This window comes from Anolis carolinensis, chromosome 5 (genome assembly GCF_035594765.1).
Source record: "Anolis carolinensis isolate JA03-04 chromosome 5, rAnoCar3.1.pri, whole genome shotgun sequence".
Lineage (NCBI taxonomy): Eukaryota > Metazoa > Chordata > Lepidosauria > Squamata > Dactyloidae > Anolis > Anolis carolinensis.
The window spans coordinates 109,705,138-109,721,725 of NC_085845.1; the positions used below are offsets into that span (position 1 = coordinate 109,705,138).

At 37.2% G+C, this 16,588-nt stretch overlaps 1 protein-coding gene across 13 annotated transcripts in view; it reads left to right on the plus strand.

Annotated features, from left to right (window-relative positions):
* slit2 (slit guidance ligand 2) overlaps positions 1-16,588 on the plus strand; it is a 344,726-nt gene that overhangs the window by 296,182 nt on the left and 31,956 nt on the right. For 7 of the 13 annotated variants that reach the window (XM_062982142.1, XM_062982137.1, XM_062982140.1 and 4 more), the window contains 6 exons: positions 1,135-1,206; positions 3,263-3,426; positions 4,534-4,566; positions 10,922-11,046; positions 12,293-12,390; positions 16,300-16,439. In XM_062982142.1, coding sequence (XP_062838212.1) covers positions 1,135-1,206; positions 3,263-3,426; positions 4,534-4,566; positions 10,922-11,046; positions 12,293-12,390; positions 16,300-16,439 — 632 coding nt within the window. The remainder of the gene's footprint in view (positions 1-1,134; positions 1,207-3,262; positions 3,427-4,533; positions 4,567-10,921; positions 11,047-12,292; positions 12,391-16,299; positions 16,440-16,588) is intronic. The other 6 variants (XM_062982141.1, XM_062982135.1, XM_062982139.1 and 3 more) reach the window with 1 other exon arrangement.

Below are 16,588 nucleotides of genomic sequence, written 5' to 3' on the forward strand. Positions count from 1 at the left end.
GAAGCGTGTCTGGTTCCAAACTCACCTTAACAGAGACTTCAGCTGGGTTAGTGTCTCAGAATCCCCCCTTTCTATAGGCATTAACAGGTTTTAAATTTGCATTAGGTAGATCATAATGGTGGTGGTGTCTTTAGAGTTCGCCCCATGACTTTTTAAATGGAAAGGCTTCAGATTACAGTGTGATTTTTTTCCAAACTAGATTTAGTAATTATTTAAAAGACTTAAAGATGAAAATATGACTGTTTGGAGCAAAGTTCATTTTGGGTTGCTGTGAGTTTTCCAGGCTGCATGGCCATGTTCCAGAAGCATTCTGAAATGGCCATACAGCCTGGAAAACTCACAGCAACCCAGTGATTCCAGCCATGAAAACCTTCAACAACACAAAGTTCATTTTAATTAAGTAACACAATTCAATCTCAAGCAATATGCAAAAAAGCAATAGCTATATCATTGAAAATGATACGTATCCATATGTAAAGTATTAATCTGAATTATTTATTTATTTATTTACAGCATTTATATTCCGCCCTTCTCACCCCGAAGGGGACTCAGGGCGGATCACATTACACATATAGGCAAACATTCAATGCCTTTTAACATAGAACAAAGACAAGACAAACATGGCTCCGAGCGGGCCTCGAACTCATGACCTCCTGGTCAGAGTGATTCATTGCAGTGATTCATTGCAGCTGCTCTCCAGCCTGCGCCACAGCCCGAGCCATGTAAAGTTTTTGAAGGTTTGAGAACTTTTTGAAGTGACACAATGTTTAGCAATTAAATCATGCCCACCACTTCTGTCTGGCTAGAATTACATCCTGCTGCTGCATGTAGAGGTCAGGAAACTCTCATGTGTTATGAAGTCAAATCACACGTTGACTTAAGATTATGGAGGAGATGCTTCTGGTAGTAGACATGCTCCAATGATAACAAGTTGCTCCCACCTCTTAAAAACAAGGGAACAAAATCTAAGTAAAATGGGAAGAGGTAATTCAGGAGGATTACAAGCTCTGAAGGACCTGTAATTGATTATAAATGAGACCATCTGCAAATCTTCTTTGTTGAACTGGAAGCAATCAAATAACAAAGTATTTCCACATCTGTTTTTAAGTACATAAATGTTTCTCTTTCCCTTAGGTCCTTACATGGCAATGACATTTCTGTTGTTCCTGAAGGTGCTTTTAATGATCTTTCAGCATTATCCCACCTGTGAGTATTCTGTCTATAATAATATTTATTTCACCACTATTCATTTCACCATGGCAATGTGGCAACATCTTTTTCCCACAAGTCTGTGTGGATTCCTAAAAATATCAGGAAATCAGACCTATTGGGTTGGCCAGGAGATCTACACCAGACATTGTCCAGGATGGCTACAGTCTAGGCTGTTGTGCAGAAATATAAATGCTGTTGCCAAAATGCAGTCTACTTTGACCCCATCATCCCCTCATGTTATTCAGGTTGTTAATTTGGTTATTGTAATTGCACACAACTTTGGTAGTGTGGTCATGGGATAAAGAAGAAATTTAGCATGCATCTGTGATACCCACATTTTTGGTATCTTTTATGAGACCTTGAGGTAGAAGTTGCTTTGAGGTTGGGGTCTGCCATTCAGTAGCTTTTACCCCCATGAATGCTTTTCTATCATTCTGTGTACACTTTCAGCAGGTGAATATTCATCTTTACAGTCATTAATGGGTACACATGATCTGCATGCACACAAACACACATGCACATGTATCCTACTGTTTCAGCCTAGTGGCTCTTCAGCAGAATTACTTCTGAGATGCTGCAGATTGGAACACTTGAGAAATGACATTTGCAACACTGCCTTGGGGAAAAACAGTTGTAATAAGACTCCACGCAGTCTTGTTACAACTTTTTTCTTGTTCTTGCTGAGCCTCATGACCATGAAATGCTTCAGGCATCATATCCCTGCTCCCTAGTATGCAGTGCTTGGGAGCCCTTTGGTTGAGATGCTACCAGATGCTGCAGTGGCACAGTTACATCTACCCTGTTTCCCCTAAAATAAGACATCCCCAGAAAATAAGACCTAGTAGAGGTTTTGCTGAATTGCTAAATATAAGACCTCCCCTGAAAGTAATACCTAGGAAAGTTAGTTTGGAAGCATGCCCACCAAACAGAATACCAGAGCATGCAGGATTGGTAAATGTACATACCATAGATTGTTGTACATGGAAATAATGGCAGTAACAAGAAATTCTTAATAGGATTCACAGTTTGTCTGGTTATGCTGGTTTGTGGTGACAACTACTGTACAGTATATAATAAATGTTCAATTTTTTTGTTCAACAATAAATGTGAATTCTTCTTCATGGAAAAATAAGACATCCTCTGAAAATAAGACCTAGAGCATTAATTAATTAATTAATTAATTAATATAAGACACTGTCTTATTTTCGGGGAAACACGGTATGGGGCAAGATCTTAGCTACTGTTTTTAATTTACCCTCCAACACCTAATATTATAGATTGCCAGAGTATGATTTTTTTAAAGTTTGCATTAATTGTCTGTAAAACCTATGGTCAGTTGATCCCCTTAAGGGATCTATAGTTGCACTTCAGGTGAATCTATAACCAGAACACAAAAATTATCTGTCCACTTTCAGTTTCCTTCCAATTCTTTATGAATAAAAGTCTTGTTTTAATGCTAAATTCATTTTTTGGGGGTTTTGTCGTACCGTAAACATGTATATAATAACAAGGGATGCTATTCAAAAGGTAGAATAGACATTGCTCTCAAGGTATGGGAGTCCATTGATTTATTGGATTCTCAGATAGCCTGTGACCTACCCACCGACTCCAAAAGTGAAGAATGTTGCTTTTTTGATTTTCAACTTGATGGCATTCATTCTAGATGAAAGCCATTATAAATTTTTTATTACTTTTAAACATTGTCAAGTATTATAAAGATATTTAAAAATATATGCAGTGGGCCCTTGGTATCCAGTGAGACTTGAAATCCATGGATACTCAAGTCTCATTATATACAATGGTATCTTAAAATTGTGTCCTTAATATAAAATGACAAAATCAAGTTTTGCTTTTTGGAGGGTTCTATGTGTGTGGGGAGGGATGTAGATGGTGGAATCTATGAATACAGAACCCAAGTTTCTCTTGAAGTCTATTTTGAATGAAAATTTCCTTTGCTTCAGTTTTCAAAAGGTAACGCAGTAGAAATACCACTATTTTCCACTGCATCCGCAAATTTTTGCAGTAGCTATTTTCTGTTTTTCCTTTATAGTGCCATTGGGGCAAATCCACTTCATTGTGATTGCAATATGCAATGGCTGTCTGATTGGGTCAAGTCAGAATATAAAGAACCAGGCATAGCCCGGTGTGCAGGTCCTGGGGAAATGGCTGACAAGCTACTCCTTACCACTCCATCTAAAAAATTTACATGTCAAGGTATGTGCTTTTTTGTTTTTTTAAATATCACCTTCAAGTAAGCTTGGGTATTTTAGGCCAGAATGGTTAATTGGAAACATGTTGGGTATTTGTTATATTAATGAACCAGCACAGAATGCTCTTGCGGCATACAGCCAAAAATAAGATATTAATACTTGTGCAGTGTGTTGACACCTTAGTTTCTTCATGTTGGCAGCTGGCAGAATGACTCCAGAGGTTTTGAGAATGTGTAATATTTTCAGATAAATCAGAGCCATTACACACATCATACATTAGTAATACATTCAGTTTTCTGTTGAGTGTACCTGATGATATTTAATATTACCGGTTTGTAGTGTTCATAACTAGCTTTTAGGTAATAAATGTAGTTATACATAGGACTGTAATATGTCAAGCAGAACTCATACATAATGTTGAGATCCTTGCAAATCCTCTATTTTTACCTTTGTTTCAATTGTATTTGTTCAGCTTTATTTTTTAAAAAAGAGTACAAACCATTCTGTCCATTTGAACTGGTCCCTTTGGGAAAAGACCACTTCTGCAGATCTTGTTCTATTCATTGTAGCCATTGTTATAGATTATTTATCCTATTGATTCTATTGCACTCATGGGATATAGCTTCTATCTAGGGACACCTGCAAATATATATGTCTTTGATGGTAGGTCCTGTTACTTAGTGTGGTGTCAAGTGCTTGAACTCATTGTATGCACACAGGCTCATAATTAAGAATGAAAAATGTTACTGTCAGGAATGGCAGTATATAGCTTCTTGCAATTGAAAATTACAAGACTAGGAAGATTTTTCACACTACAAAATTATAGCACAATCATTCCATTTTAAGTGTCATGACAGCAATCTATGGAAGCACAAGGCATGTCGTAAGGTGCTAAGTACCCCTCCCTAGAATGCAATTCTCAGGTTTACATAGCAAACCTATGGCAATTAAGGTGGAATCATAGTGCTTTAATTTGTAGTGTAGAAGTGCCCCATGTTAAATAAGTTTCTAAGTTGTGTTTCTGATCGACAAAACCTGCTTATTTTTAGTCACATTTTAGTCAGATTTTCTTTTAACTTTTATCATTTCACAATTCACACCCTGCTTCTAGAGATTCCAGGGCCTTGTGGTTTTCTAATACCAGGTAAGAATGTAAAGAGCCCCAGACCGGATTTGTTTCAGACAAACCTTCTGACTTTCCCTACATGTTTTGAAGCAGTTTTTTCCTCAATGACATGCATGTTGTTGTCTTTTCCCTCTTTGCTTGGGTGATATTTATGGGTTTTTCCCCCTGTTATATGCAAGAATATATTTCCTAGCATTCTAAATTACTCTTTGTTGTTAAAAGGTTGTAAATGATTTATCCTTTTAAATGGATGTTACCATAACCATCTCATTATGTGTTACCATCTTGCAGCCACAATTTCCTATTTTGTATTGATGAGTCATCCAGTTCCTCAACTACGTGTTTCATTATCTAAATTTGTTAATGTATTGCTATCTTTTCCTGCTATTTCATTCTACTTCTGTAAACATAGCAGAGGTGGATATAGATGCACACTCCTTCACCATAAGAATTGGTCCAGATAAGGATGATACAGTTAATATGAGAGCCCTGACATCCAGGTCCTAAGTAGTGCCATCATATTATGTTTTCTTGTTTATTTGCCATTTTAGATTCTTTGGTCATCTCATTTATTTTGTATATAAGACTGAATTTATTTTCCTCTTTGAACTGTCTTTTGACCTCTACTAGAGAATCTCTTTCTGCTGCTGCCATTCCCACTATATACTAAGGTTCTACGAATAAAGACATTGATCACTACTCTCTTCTTTCAGTAATGTTGCTTCCCAAATCAAGCAGCTCTGTTCTCATGAATAGGCTTGTGTAATTCAGCTGGAGGACGATCTGTTTTTGGTATCCGAAGTTCATTGAGTACCCAGATCCATTTTTGGGAGCCTTCCGAAAATCGGTGAATAGATCAATCTGTTTTTGGTTAGGCAGCTGAAAGATCCAGCCAATAGGCAGCAATGGGGAACTTACAAGGCTCCCCTTTCTGTTTCTAGGATCCTTTCCTTTCTTCTTTTCAAGGGGGTCTGGGTTTGACTAACGGGATTAAGGAAGCACCCTTTCTGTGGCCCTTTCCTTTCTTCTTTCAAGGGAGACTGGGTTTGAGAAATGGGGTTAAGGAAGCATGTGCTGCGTACTCTCAAACAGAAGGGAAGACGCCATGCCTAGCTGCCACGTGTGCTGTTTCGACCAAAAGAAACAAGGCAGCTGGGCCCTTACTGTTACGGCAAGCCGGATTGGCCAAAGCTAACTGACCAAACTGAGTCCATACACAAGCCTACTCACTCACTCTCTGAATGATATTTGTTATAATCCCTTTTAGCATTGACAACTTCCTAAAATGAATTGTCATTCAATTGACTCCACCCCCCCGCCCCCCAATTGAGTAGAAAGTGATGGAGAGCCACTATAGTGTAGTGACTTAATGTTGAGCTCTGGCTCTGGAGATCAGGGTTTGAATCCCCATTTGGCCATGGAAACTTTCTGGTAAGCTTGAAAAAAATCACACTCGCTCAGCCTCAGAGGGAGGCAAAAGCAAACCCTTCTGAACAAATCTTGCACTAAAAAACCCATGGTAGGTTCACCTTAGTGTCACCAAAAGTCAGAAACAGTTTGAAACCACATATCAACAGAAGATGATATGGTATGCATTCTCTGCAACCTTTCTGTCTTTTGCTTATTCTCTTCTATTAGTAATTTTTCTCTGTCAGTCTGTTGATAATATTCCCCTTTTTTTCTTCTCTTCTGATACCATTTAATTCCCATTACAGCAGATTTTTATCTAAAATTACTAGTTAAATCACCAATTTTAGTTCACCTGGACTCGACTTTTGTTTTAGACAGTAAATGCTGCCTCTTGGGTCAGCACTAACTTTGTTTCAGCTTGTAAGTCCCACTGTGTTTCTCTTTTCCTTCTTGCCCCATTTTCTTTCATCTTACATTCAATTTTTTGCAGTGCAAAGGCAATAGGGGACCTATTGGGGACTGTGCTTGATCTCTATTAGCGTCATTCTGTTTTCCAGTATTTTTCCAGATCTCTTTCCAAACAGCCCTTAATCTATTCCGTATTGTGGTTATTACCAAGATTTCTAATTGCCTTTTACTTTGAGGACCATCTGAATTCCTGTCAACCATTTACTTAAATTATGTTAGTAACTCACTCTTTTAAATCCTTCCTCATAATGCTTGTATTATATAATCATTCCCTGGATTTCTTTTCTTATCTTTGCAACAGATCTTGCTCATTTGTTTTACTTTTATTTAGGTCCAACTCAGTTCTGTTCTCGTAACATCTCACAGGGCATAATAGTATATAGAGTTCCTAGCCAATTTCTCTAACCCAGATTTCTCATAATCTGTTTTGTCAAACTGTTTTCCTTACAATGACTGAAATGATGCTTTTGTACTGTGGGCATATTATGAGAAGACATAACTTGTTCATAGAAAAGGCAATAATGCCTGGTAAAGTGGAAAGTAGTAGGAAAAGAGGAAGACCATGTTTCAAATGAATGGACTTTTTTTTAAAAAAATAATTTTTACTAATGATTTTTAAGTACAGTGCAGATTATAAAAACGGGGATAAGTGCAGGGAAAAGGGGGAGGTGGGATAGAATGGGAAATTTAGGAAAGGAGTGGGGAAAATGAGGGGGGAAGGGAATACATCGGAAAGGAATTATAAATTCCAGGGAAACATCAACAAAAAAGGGAAGTAATCTTCCATTCTTTACCCTTTTACATTAGTAATTTTCAAACTCTTAACATATATCACTACATTTCTTAAAGTACTCTTCCATTTTACTCCAGTTTGTTCTTCTAACATATTTTCCTCTTGTTTCTTTCAAAAGGAACGTAAGTTTGTTCATACTGTGTATCTCTTCTAATTTATGCATCCAAGGATCTTTCTTCAGAGTCTCCTCTGATTTCCATAATTTTGCATATGTCATCCTGGCGGCTGTAGCACAATACATAAATAAAATGTCATCATTTGTATCAAATTTAGTCTCATTATCTGTAATTCTTAATAAGTAATATTCAGATTTTAATAAAAATTTCTTTTGTAAAATAATTTGTGTTTCTTGATGAATCATTTTCCAAGATTTTTTAGTCTTTTCACAGGTCCACCATAGGTGATAAAATGAGCCTTCCTGAGTTTTATATTTCCAACATTTCCTGTCGTAATTTTTATACATTAGGCCTAATTTTTTTCGTGTCATATACCATCTATGGAATAGTTTAAGCCAATTTTCCTTTAAATCAGTGGCATAGGCGTATCTCGACTTCTTATTCCAAATTTCTTCCCATTCTACTAGTTTAATCGGACGGCCAATGTTCCTGGCCTATTTCACCATACAGTTCTTTATTTCTTCTGTTTCCGTTGACCATTCTAGTAATATAGTATAAATCTTAGAAATTGTTTTCTTATTGCTTAATATTATTTTATCCCATACATTGTCTAAATTACTAAAACAATTTTTATTATCCTTGTTAAACTGTTCTTTTATTTGTGCGTATTGGAACCAGGAGATACCAGGAAAGTTCAACTTTATTTCTTCCTGCATTTTTAGTTCATATTTATCTTTCCTTTTAATCAAAATATCTTTGTATTTTGGCCATTTTAACCATCCTAATATATTTCTTTGGTTAGCCTCCAATGATGAAATCCAGAGTGGAATCTTATTATTATAAAAGCTCTCTTTATATTTTTCTCAAATTTTGATTAAGGCCAGTCTAATAAAATGATTACCAAAGTTTTTCTCAATTTTCTTTTTTTCATAGCCAATATATGCATGCCAGCCCCAACATAGATCCAGCCCCTCAAGAATTAGTACACTTACAATTTCAAGTGTTGTCCAATCCTTAATCCACTATAAGGCACTTGCTTCAAAATATAATTGCATATATGGAAGGTGCATCACACTGTAGAATTAATACAGTTTGATCCTACCCTGCAATGCACCCTTTAACAGCCATGGCTCAATGCTATGGGATCATGAGAATTGCAGCTTTATGGGTCTTTAGTCAAAGAGTGCTAGTGTATGACAAAACTACAGCTCCCAGGATTCCATAACATTTAACCATTGCAATTAAGGAGGATCATACTGCATTACTTCTGCAGTGTGGGTATACCCTCAGCCAAGGAAGCCATGTTCCTGAATTTACAACATCTATTGATTACAGGGTGGCTTATAGCATTTATAGAGTTGCCATAAGCTGAAGTTGCTATAAGCCAAGGTCATTGACAACAAACTTACTTCCACCTAAATCTTTACTCATGATTGTCAGAGACACTATGGTCTTCTTTATCATTCTTTGTAAATTTGTGGGTTTTATTATTTTTCATGACTACATGAATATTAATTATTTCTACCTAAGTCTATTACTGAAAATCTCAGGATGGGATGCAATCAGTAAGAGTTTAAAAATATTCTAAAGCTGCTAAAAATTTTAAACAGCTCAATATATTTGAAATCTCATCTTACAAGCCAATATAGTATTTACAAGTCATTTGATTAACAAAACGCAAAAGCTTAGGTAAATTTCAAAGTATTGGACCTGGTCCTATCCTCTGGGGCAGCAGAGAACAGTACTGTTTTTTCTCTCCATAACAGTCCTTGAGGTCATTCGTCTTCTCTTCACCAAACAGAACATGCCCATTTCCTTCAACCTTTTCTCATCAATGATATAAAATACTTGATTTAGCGTCTTATCTGTTAGTTGCTAGTAGCAAATGACAGCTGCAGGAAGTTCCCTTCAGTATCAGGACTGCTAGATTCCTAATAAAAACCTATCAGATCACTCACGATCTCTCTCAGGAGCAGTTTTTTATTACCATGACAGCAGTAAAAGTTTTTTCATTTGTACAATAAGATACATAAAACATTAATTATGTATTTGATTCTTAGATGATGGTATCTTTATTTTCCATTGCTTTTAATTAATTAGTATTTTTTCTATTGTTATGACATACAATCAGCAATAATTGGACCTTAGGCCTTATATATACCTCATTGGCTATGATCATACCTTACAGCAAAGATATTATGACGCCTAATATTATTTAACAGGATACATAAGAAAACTGTTTTAAAGAGAGAGAGTGCCAACGGGGGTTAACTGAAATATAATGCCGGGTCTGAATTGTAAACTGATAATAACAAATGTCATATCCATTGCACATGCTACCAAAGCAGCCTCCACGTTGTCACCTCATTACACAATGGATACATAAAGAACATTGGCTAAATTCAATATTTGTTCTAGCAGAATGGACCTGCAGAAGTTACTTTTATACGCTCCATTGATTCCGTGGATTTATTGTCATTGGGACTAAGAATAGGATTTAGGCCCTTGTTCCTGCAGTATACTGTCATTGTATCAAATGTGGAAATGATGATGATGACAATGATGATGATGATTATTATTATTATTATTTATATCTCGCTTTTTCTCTTCTGAAGGAGACTCAAAGCAGCTTAATATTTTAAAGCAGCACACAATTTAAAATATATTAACATGCAAACATTAAAAACAGGATTAAATGTAAACAGTATTTTAAAAATTTTCCCAGTTAAAACATATTCAAAGTTAAAAACCACAACACCACAGACATGGCAAGAAACAGTGGGAAAACATCTAATTCTGTTTGTCTTTTAGCATCTAAATCAGAAGAGGCAGAAGAAGTTGTGGTTTAACAGTTCCCCACTGGTGAAGTAACACAAAAAACTGTTGTAGTTATGCTGGTGTATGGAAAGAAAAAGAACAATAAAATCCACAATTGGGCAATAGGTTTATTAGATTTAGCCAACATTTACTCTGTTTTGGCACTTCTTTGTTGATCCAAATATTGCCTAATGCTTGAAGATCAATTCTTACATGTTGTTGGACGTACTATGAACATATTGCTAGTTTCTCAATCACTGTTTGACCTAGGTTTTGAGTCACTGAGGCACCTTCTTCCTTCCCCATGCATATATTCAGGTCATAAATATATAATTTCAAAAAAACCCAGACCCGTATGCCATATTTTGGGGGTTATTTTTTATATACTGGCTTGTTAGACATATACCTCTAAAGTACACAAGTTGTTTGTCAGTTGTAACTTGTATGATATTTCAGCTGCAGATTCCAGCAAGTATGTTTTGCTATTAGGCTACAGAAGCCCAGTCAGAATTTATTGTTTTGTTCATATAGCAACAGTGATCAGCCATCCGCTGAAACAAGAGGTGCATAGGCGGGTCCTCATATGAAAGAAATATGGCCACAGCCACCAGTGTGTTCTCATATTGCCTAAGTGTTGACAAGTTGTGCAAGTACAACCGCAGAATTTTTGTTCCAGCCAAAGATGACTGACTTAGCCTAAATGAAAACACGTGTAACATGAATAATGAAAGGCTTGTGTTTTTGACTATGAATTTATGTTTATTTGAAGGTCCAGTGGATATTGGTATTCTTGCCAAATGTAGCCCTTGTTTATCAAATCCATGCAAAAATGACGGAACCTGTAATAACGATCCTGTAGATTTCTACAGATGCTCTTGCCCCTATGGTTTCAAGGTATGGAAAACATGTGAAGTTGCTTTATTATATTTGTACTTTTAATAAGCCAATTTTCAGGGCAAGCCCTCACATTGTACCACATTGCCTCATCCTGCCTATCTTGGTTAGCAGTGGCACTTCAAGGTCTTACTGGGATACCAGGGATTGTCCTGCATGCCACCTACATGAACAAAGGTTTCAACCAAGTGGAGAGGGATATCTCATTTTCCTATTTTAGATTAGGCAAGCACCGACAGCCAGAAAGTCAAACAAGAATACTCCCGTTTCACTCTCTTGAGTTTGTTGATCTTCTACCAAGGCAACTAAAGCAGTCTCTGTTTCATAGCCAGGTCTGAAACCAGATTAAAATGGATCAAAACACCCACCAGAATTTCTGACCACTGGACAAGCTGCTAGGGATTCTGGGAGTTGGAGGCCCAAACATCTGGAGGACCACAGATGTTAGGCAAGCACCCATCCTGTCAGCCTTTAGGAAAAGTTTAAAAACTTGGCTTTTCCAGTGTGCTTTTGGAGAATGAATATTAATCCCTATGGCAGGTCCCATTTCAGTGACAATCACTATATCTAAGACACTTAATTCTGTTCCATCAGTTGGAAATTCATTATTTATCCCATCCCAAATCTCCTACTAAATGCAGCACTTTATTCATCTACCTCACCCATTGGGTTTACAATATACACTCCTTGTGCTCTGGCCCAGTTCGTTCTCGTTAACTCCTGTTCTTTTTAAAAAAAATATGTTCAACTATACTATTGTCCCTATTTTATTTTAACTGTGTTACTGTGTATAATTGTGTTTTTATTTTGATGTATTTTTATCTGCTGATGAAGTGTATTATGTATGTATTTTATTTTGTTCTATTGTAATTATCCGGGCTTTTCCCCATGTTAGCCACCTCGAGTCCTTTTGGGGAGATGGAGGCGGGGAACAAAAATAAAGTTGTTATGATTACGACCCAGACTGTTATATGGATAAAGTAGGAGGATATTGGACGAACAGATTTTAAGCATATGTTTTATGTTTTATATTTTATACTGTATTTAATTGGTTGTAATACATTTTTATATGTTGTTGTTTTTAATGATGTGTCGGCATCGAATTGTTGCTAATTGTACGCTGCCCTGAGTCCCTTCGGGTGAGAAGGGCGGGATAGAAATATTGGAAATAAATAAAATAAAATATTATTATTTCCAGTTTGCCTCCCTTTTGCATAGTCTCACCATTTTGTTGTTTTATTCCTAGGGCCAAGACTGTGACATTCCAATTCATGCCTGCATTAGCAACCCTTGTAAGCAAGGGGGGACTTGTCACTTAAAAGAAGGTGAAAAAGATGGATTTTGGTACGTATTTTCATAAGAAAAAATAGTACAGAAGGAAAGTCCTACTGAGTTTGAAAGACTTGTCAAACTAGCCAAAGAAAAAAGAAATAAAAGCTTGTTTATGCTATTCATCTTTGATCTCACCAAGTAATGAGAAGAGTTGATGTGTATTGATAAGCTCAAACCCACAGTGTCGCCTCTTTTAAGGCTTCTGTTGCATTCAGGAAACCAAGTAACATCAATGAGCTTAGTGTGTTTCTTTTTTAAATATGTTGTTATTAGTCAAGGCATAACAGGGCAAGGCATCGTGTTGTTGACTCTATTATGCTAATTAATAGCTATCTAGATCCCTGCTGAAAACTCTCACAATTCAGCTGTTGTTCTATGCGTTATATCAACAGACAGCCTGTAAATAATCAGATGTAAATCCCAGTGAAACAGAAAATTAATGATTCATTGCCAAACCAGCATGCCAGTGGATAAACATGCTGTGAGCATTTTTAATCTAGCGTTATTTAATCACAAAGTACAAGTGTCCCAGATGTACCTCATGAATTATGAAATAGTGTTGTTTAATAAACGGATCCAATAATTTCAAATAAGAATGCTGATCCATTCTTCTCCACTGGTTAGAAACAGTTTTGTATCCTCCTATTCATTAAGAAATTATCCTCCCTTTTAAATATTCTGGCAAAAGGTTGGGTTGTTTTCTATTTAAGACTATTATGAAACATTTTAATAGCATGGTAAATTAATGTTTTAATCACAACTTCAGAGAACTGCAATAAATAAGAAACACTCCAGAACAAATTGTGTTGGTGGAGCTTAATAAGTGTAACTTGAATATTAGCATATCCTAGCACCCACACAGGCCCAAGTATAAATAGTACAACCTCTGTCCAAAAAAATGAAATTCCTTGAGCAGTGAGGTTTTAACTACCTCTCTTGAAAATGTCACTGTATTCCTTGAATCCTACTAGGGAATAGTTCTGTTTAGTTCAGTGATCTTATAGAGTCCCACAGAATTAGCTTTGATTGAGATTATGGAGATAATTTTAGTTAGGAGTGATCAATATATGTCTCCTTTTCATGAACTGTGGAAATGTTGAGTCCCTGTGCTGACTGAGCAATGTACTATATGATGACCAGTAAACTAGGATTTATCCCTAAAAGAAGAGAACTGCTGTTGATGAATGTTTGTCCTGAACCATCAGTGGTATCCTCTAGGAATGCTGGCTAATTAATCTAACTTTGTCACTTTGTACTAAGTATAAGTCCACCAAGCTTGAGCCCATTGGTTTTGGAGGTTTACTGTTTCTGGTACAAGTACATTTTGTGTTCTGCTTTGATTTTATTTCCCATTTGTTGGATACCTGAGTTTTATAACTTGAAAGATAGCATACAGATACTTAAATAAAGATAAATGCAACATGTGACGGGTTTGCCAAGGCCTAGTTTTTGTGGATGTAGTAAAACTTACAACTTTAGCTTACAAATGCAGTGTTACATGAGTAAATGACCATATGCATTGGCTTCCAGATCTTCTGTATGTATTTCTTCCCCTACCTCTCATCTCAAGGATTCTGAGAAAGATCAAAACAGAAGGGTCATTGGTGGTGATAGTCACTCTCAGTACTTTTGTATTTCTTCTTTTGCACTTTTTATTTCTTGTTTGCTTTGGAAAGAGTAGAAGGGGGAGTGTTCAGTTACGTGAGCTTTACCTGCATCATTTAGGTTTCATCCTCAGTAAGAACCGAATCAAAAGAACAAAGATGGCATTCAGGTCTGATTAAAAGCAGGACAAGCAGGTAGAATTACAAAGTGGCTAGTAGAAAGTGGTGGCAGGCTATTTTTCCTGAGGATATGAAATGTTTAGCTTCTGATAGGAACTTCTGGAGGAAAGACAATCTGAATTTTGTTTTATTAAAAAGCTTGAGGAAATAATAATAATAATAATAATAATAATAATAATAATAATAATAATTGTGCGGTTTTCTGGCATTGTATATTTTTGCCGCTTCTGTGACTGTTCATTTGGGTTTTGATGATTCCGTAGCCCACTTGTCGATGGATGTCCAGAATCAGCAGCATCCACCGCGGTCCTTTTTATCCTGGGCGACGACCGAGCCAGTATAGACTTCGTTTGGGTTTGATTCTCCATAATGCTAATGGGTTAGGTGCTCTTGGTTGTGCTCCTCAGCTGAGGCCTCTCTGGCTTGGTTGGACCTGCCGGTAGTTACACTACCGCCAGCACAACCCTCAGTCATCATTGGAGCAGCTAAACCCCCCCACCACGTCAAGGTGGCACCTGCACCTGTGAAAACTGTGGTCAGCAAAGAATACACACAAAGGGTCAGAAAAAATCTCAAAAGCAAGCTCAATGGAGGCAACACCATCAAGGCCATAAACACCTGGGCCATACCTGTTATAAGATATACTGCTGGCATTATAAATTGGACACAGGTGGAACTGGACAATTTGGACAGAAAAACAAGAAAACTCATGACCATTCATCATTCTCTGCACCCTCGCAGTGATGTTGACCGGCTATATCTGCCTAGAAGATCAGGGGGCAGAGGACTCTTACAAGTAAAACAAGCAATCAAAGAAGAAGAACATGCCCTGGCAGAATATGTCAAGCAAAGTGAAGAACCTGCTTTGATTGAAGTCAAAAATCAGAAACTCCTCAAAACACAGCAGACAAAAAACCAGTACAAGAAAACCGCACTACAAACTAGAGCTGACAGCTGGCACAACAAAACACTGCATGGAAAGTTCCTTGACAAAATTGAAGGAAAAGCTGATAAGGAGAAGACCTGGCTCTGGCTCACAAATGGGACCCTGAAGAAGGAGACAGAAGGCCTGATCCTTGCAGCCCAGGAGCAAGCCATCAGAACAAATGCAATTAAGGCCAAGATTGAAAAATCAGCTGATGACCCAAAATGCAGACTGTGCAAGGAAACCGACGAAACCATTGATCATATCCTCAGCTGCTGTAAGAAAATCGCACAGACAGACTACAAACAGAGGCACAACTATGTGGCCCAAATGATTCATTGGAACTTATGCCTCAAGTACCACCTCTCAGCAGCAAAGAACTGGTGGGATCACAAACCTGCAAAAGTATTGGATAATGAGCACGCAAAGATACTGTGGGACTTCCGAATCCAGACTGACAAAGTTCTGGAACACAACATACCAGACATCACAGTTGTGGAAAAGAACAAGGTTTGGATCATTGATGTTGCCATCCCAGGTGACAGTCGCATTGACGAAAAACAACAGGAAAAACTCAGCCGCTATCAGGACCTCAAGATTGAACTTCAAAGACTCTGGCAGAAAGCAGTGCAGGTGGGCCCGGTGGTGATGGGCACACTGGGTGCCGTGCCAAAAGATCTCAGCCGGCATTTGGAAACAATAGACATTGACAAAATCACCATCTGCCAACTGCAAAAGGCCACCCTACTGGGATCTGCACACATCATCCAAAAATACATCACACAGTCCTAGACACTTGGGAAGTGTTCGACTTGTGGTTTTGCAAAACGAAATCCAGCATATCTATCTTGTTTGCTGTGCCATACAACGTCGTTGTGTTGATAATAATAATAATAATAATAATAATAATAATAATAATAATAATAAAAAACAGGAAAGTTTTAAAATTGGTTCTTAAAGGAAGAAAGGGAGGGAGCTGTTTTGATTTCTTTGGTGAGGGTATTCTACAGGCTCTAAGTGGCCACTAAGAAGGCCCTCTCCGTCATCACCATCAACCACATTTGAGATGTTGGTGGAAGCGAGAGCAGGGCCTCTCCTGAAGATCTTAAGGAGCAGGCAGGTTGATATGAGGAGATGTGGTCAGATGATAAAAAAAACTAAAGATTATTGATCTATATTTGACCAATACCCTTGATTTTTTTTCATTTACAGGTGTTCCTGTCCAGATGGATTTGAAGGGGAAAATTGTGAAGTGAATATTGATGATTGTGAAGATAATGATTGTGAAAACAATTCCACTTGTGTAGATGGAATTAACAACTATACTTGCCTTTGTCCACCTGAATATACAGGTAGGAAAAAGGGGAGGGACTTGTCTGTATATTCTAGTGTCCATCTAATAGTTATAAAAATATGACAAAGTATGTTTCAAAGTTTTTGATTCTGTTTTGTTGTAGTCCGATTGGCAAAGTGGCTCTTCATAATGCTTTTTATAATTCAG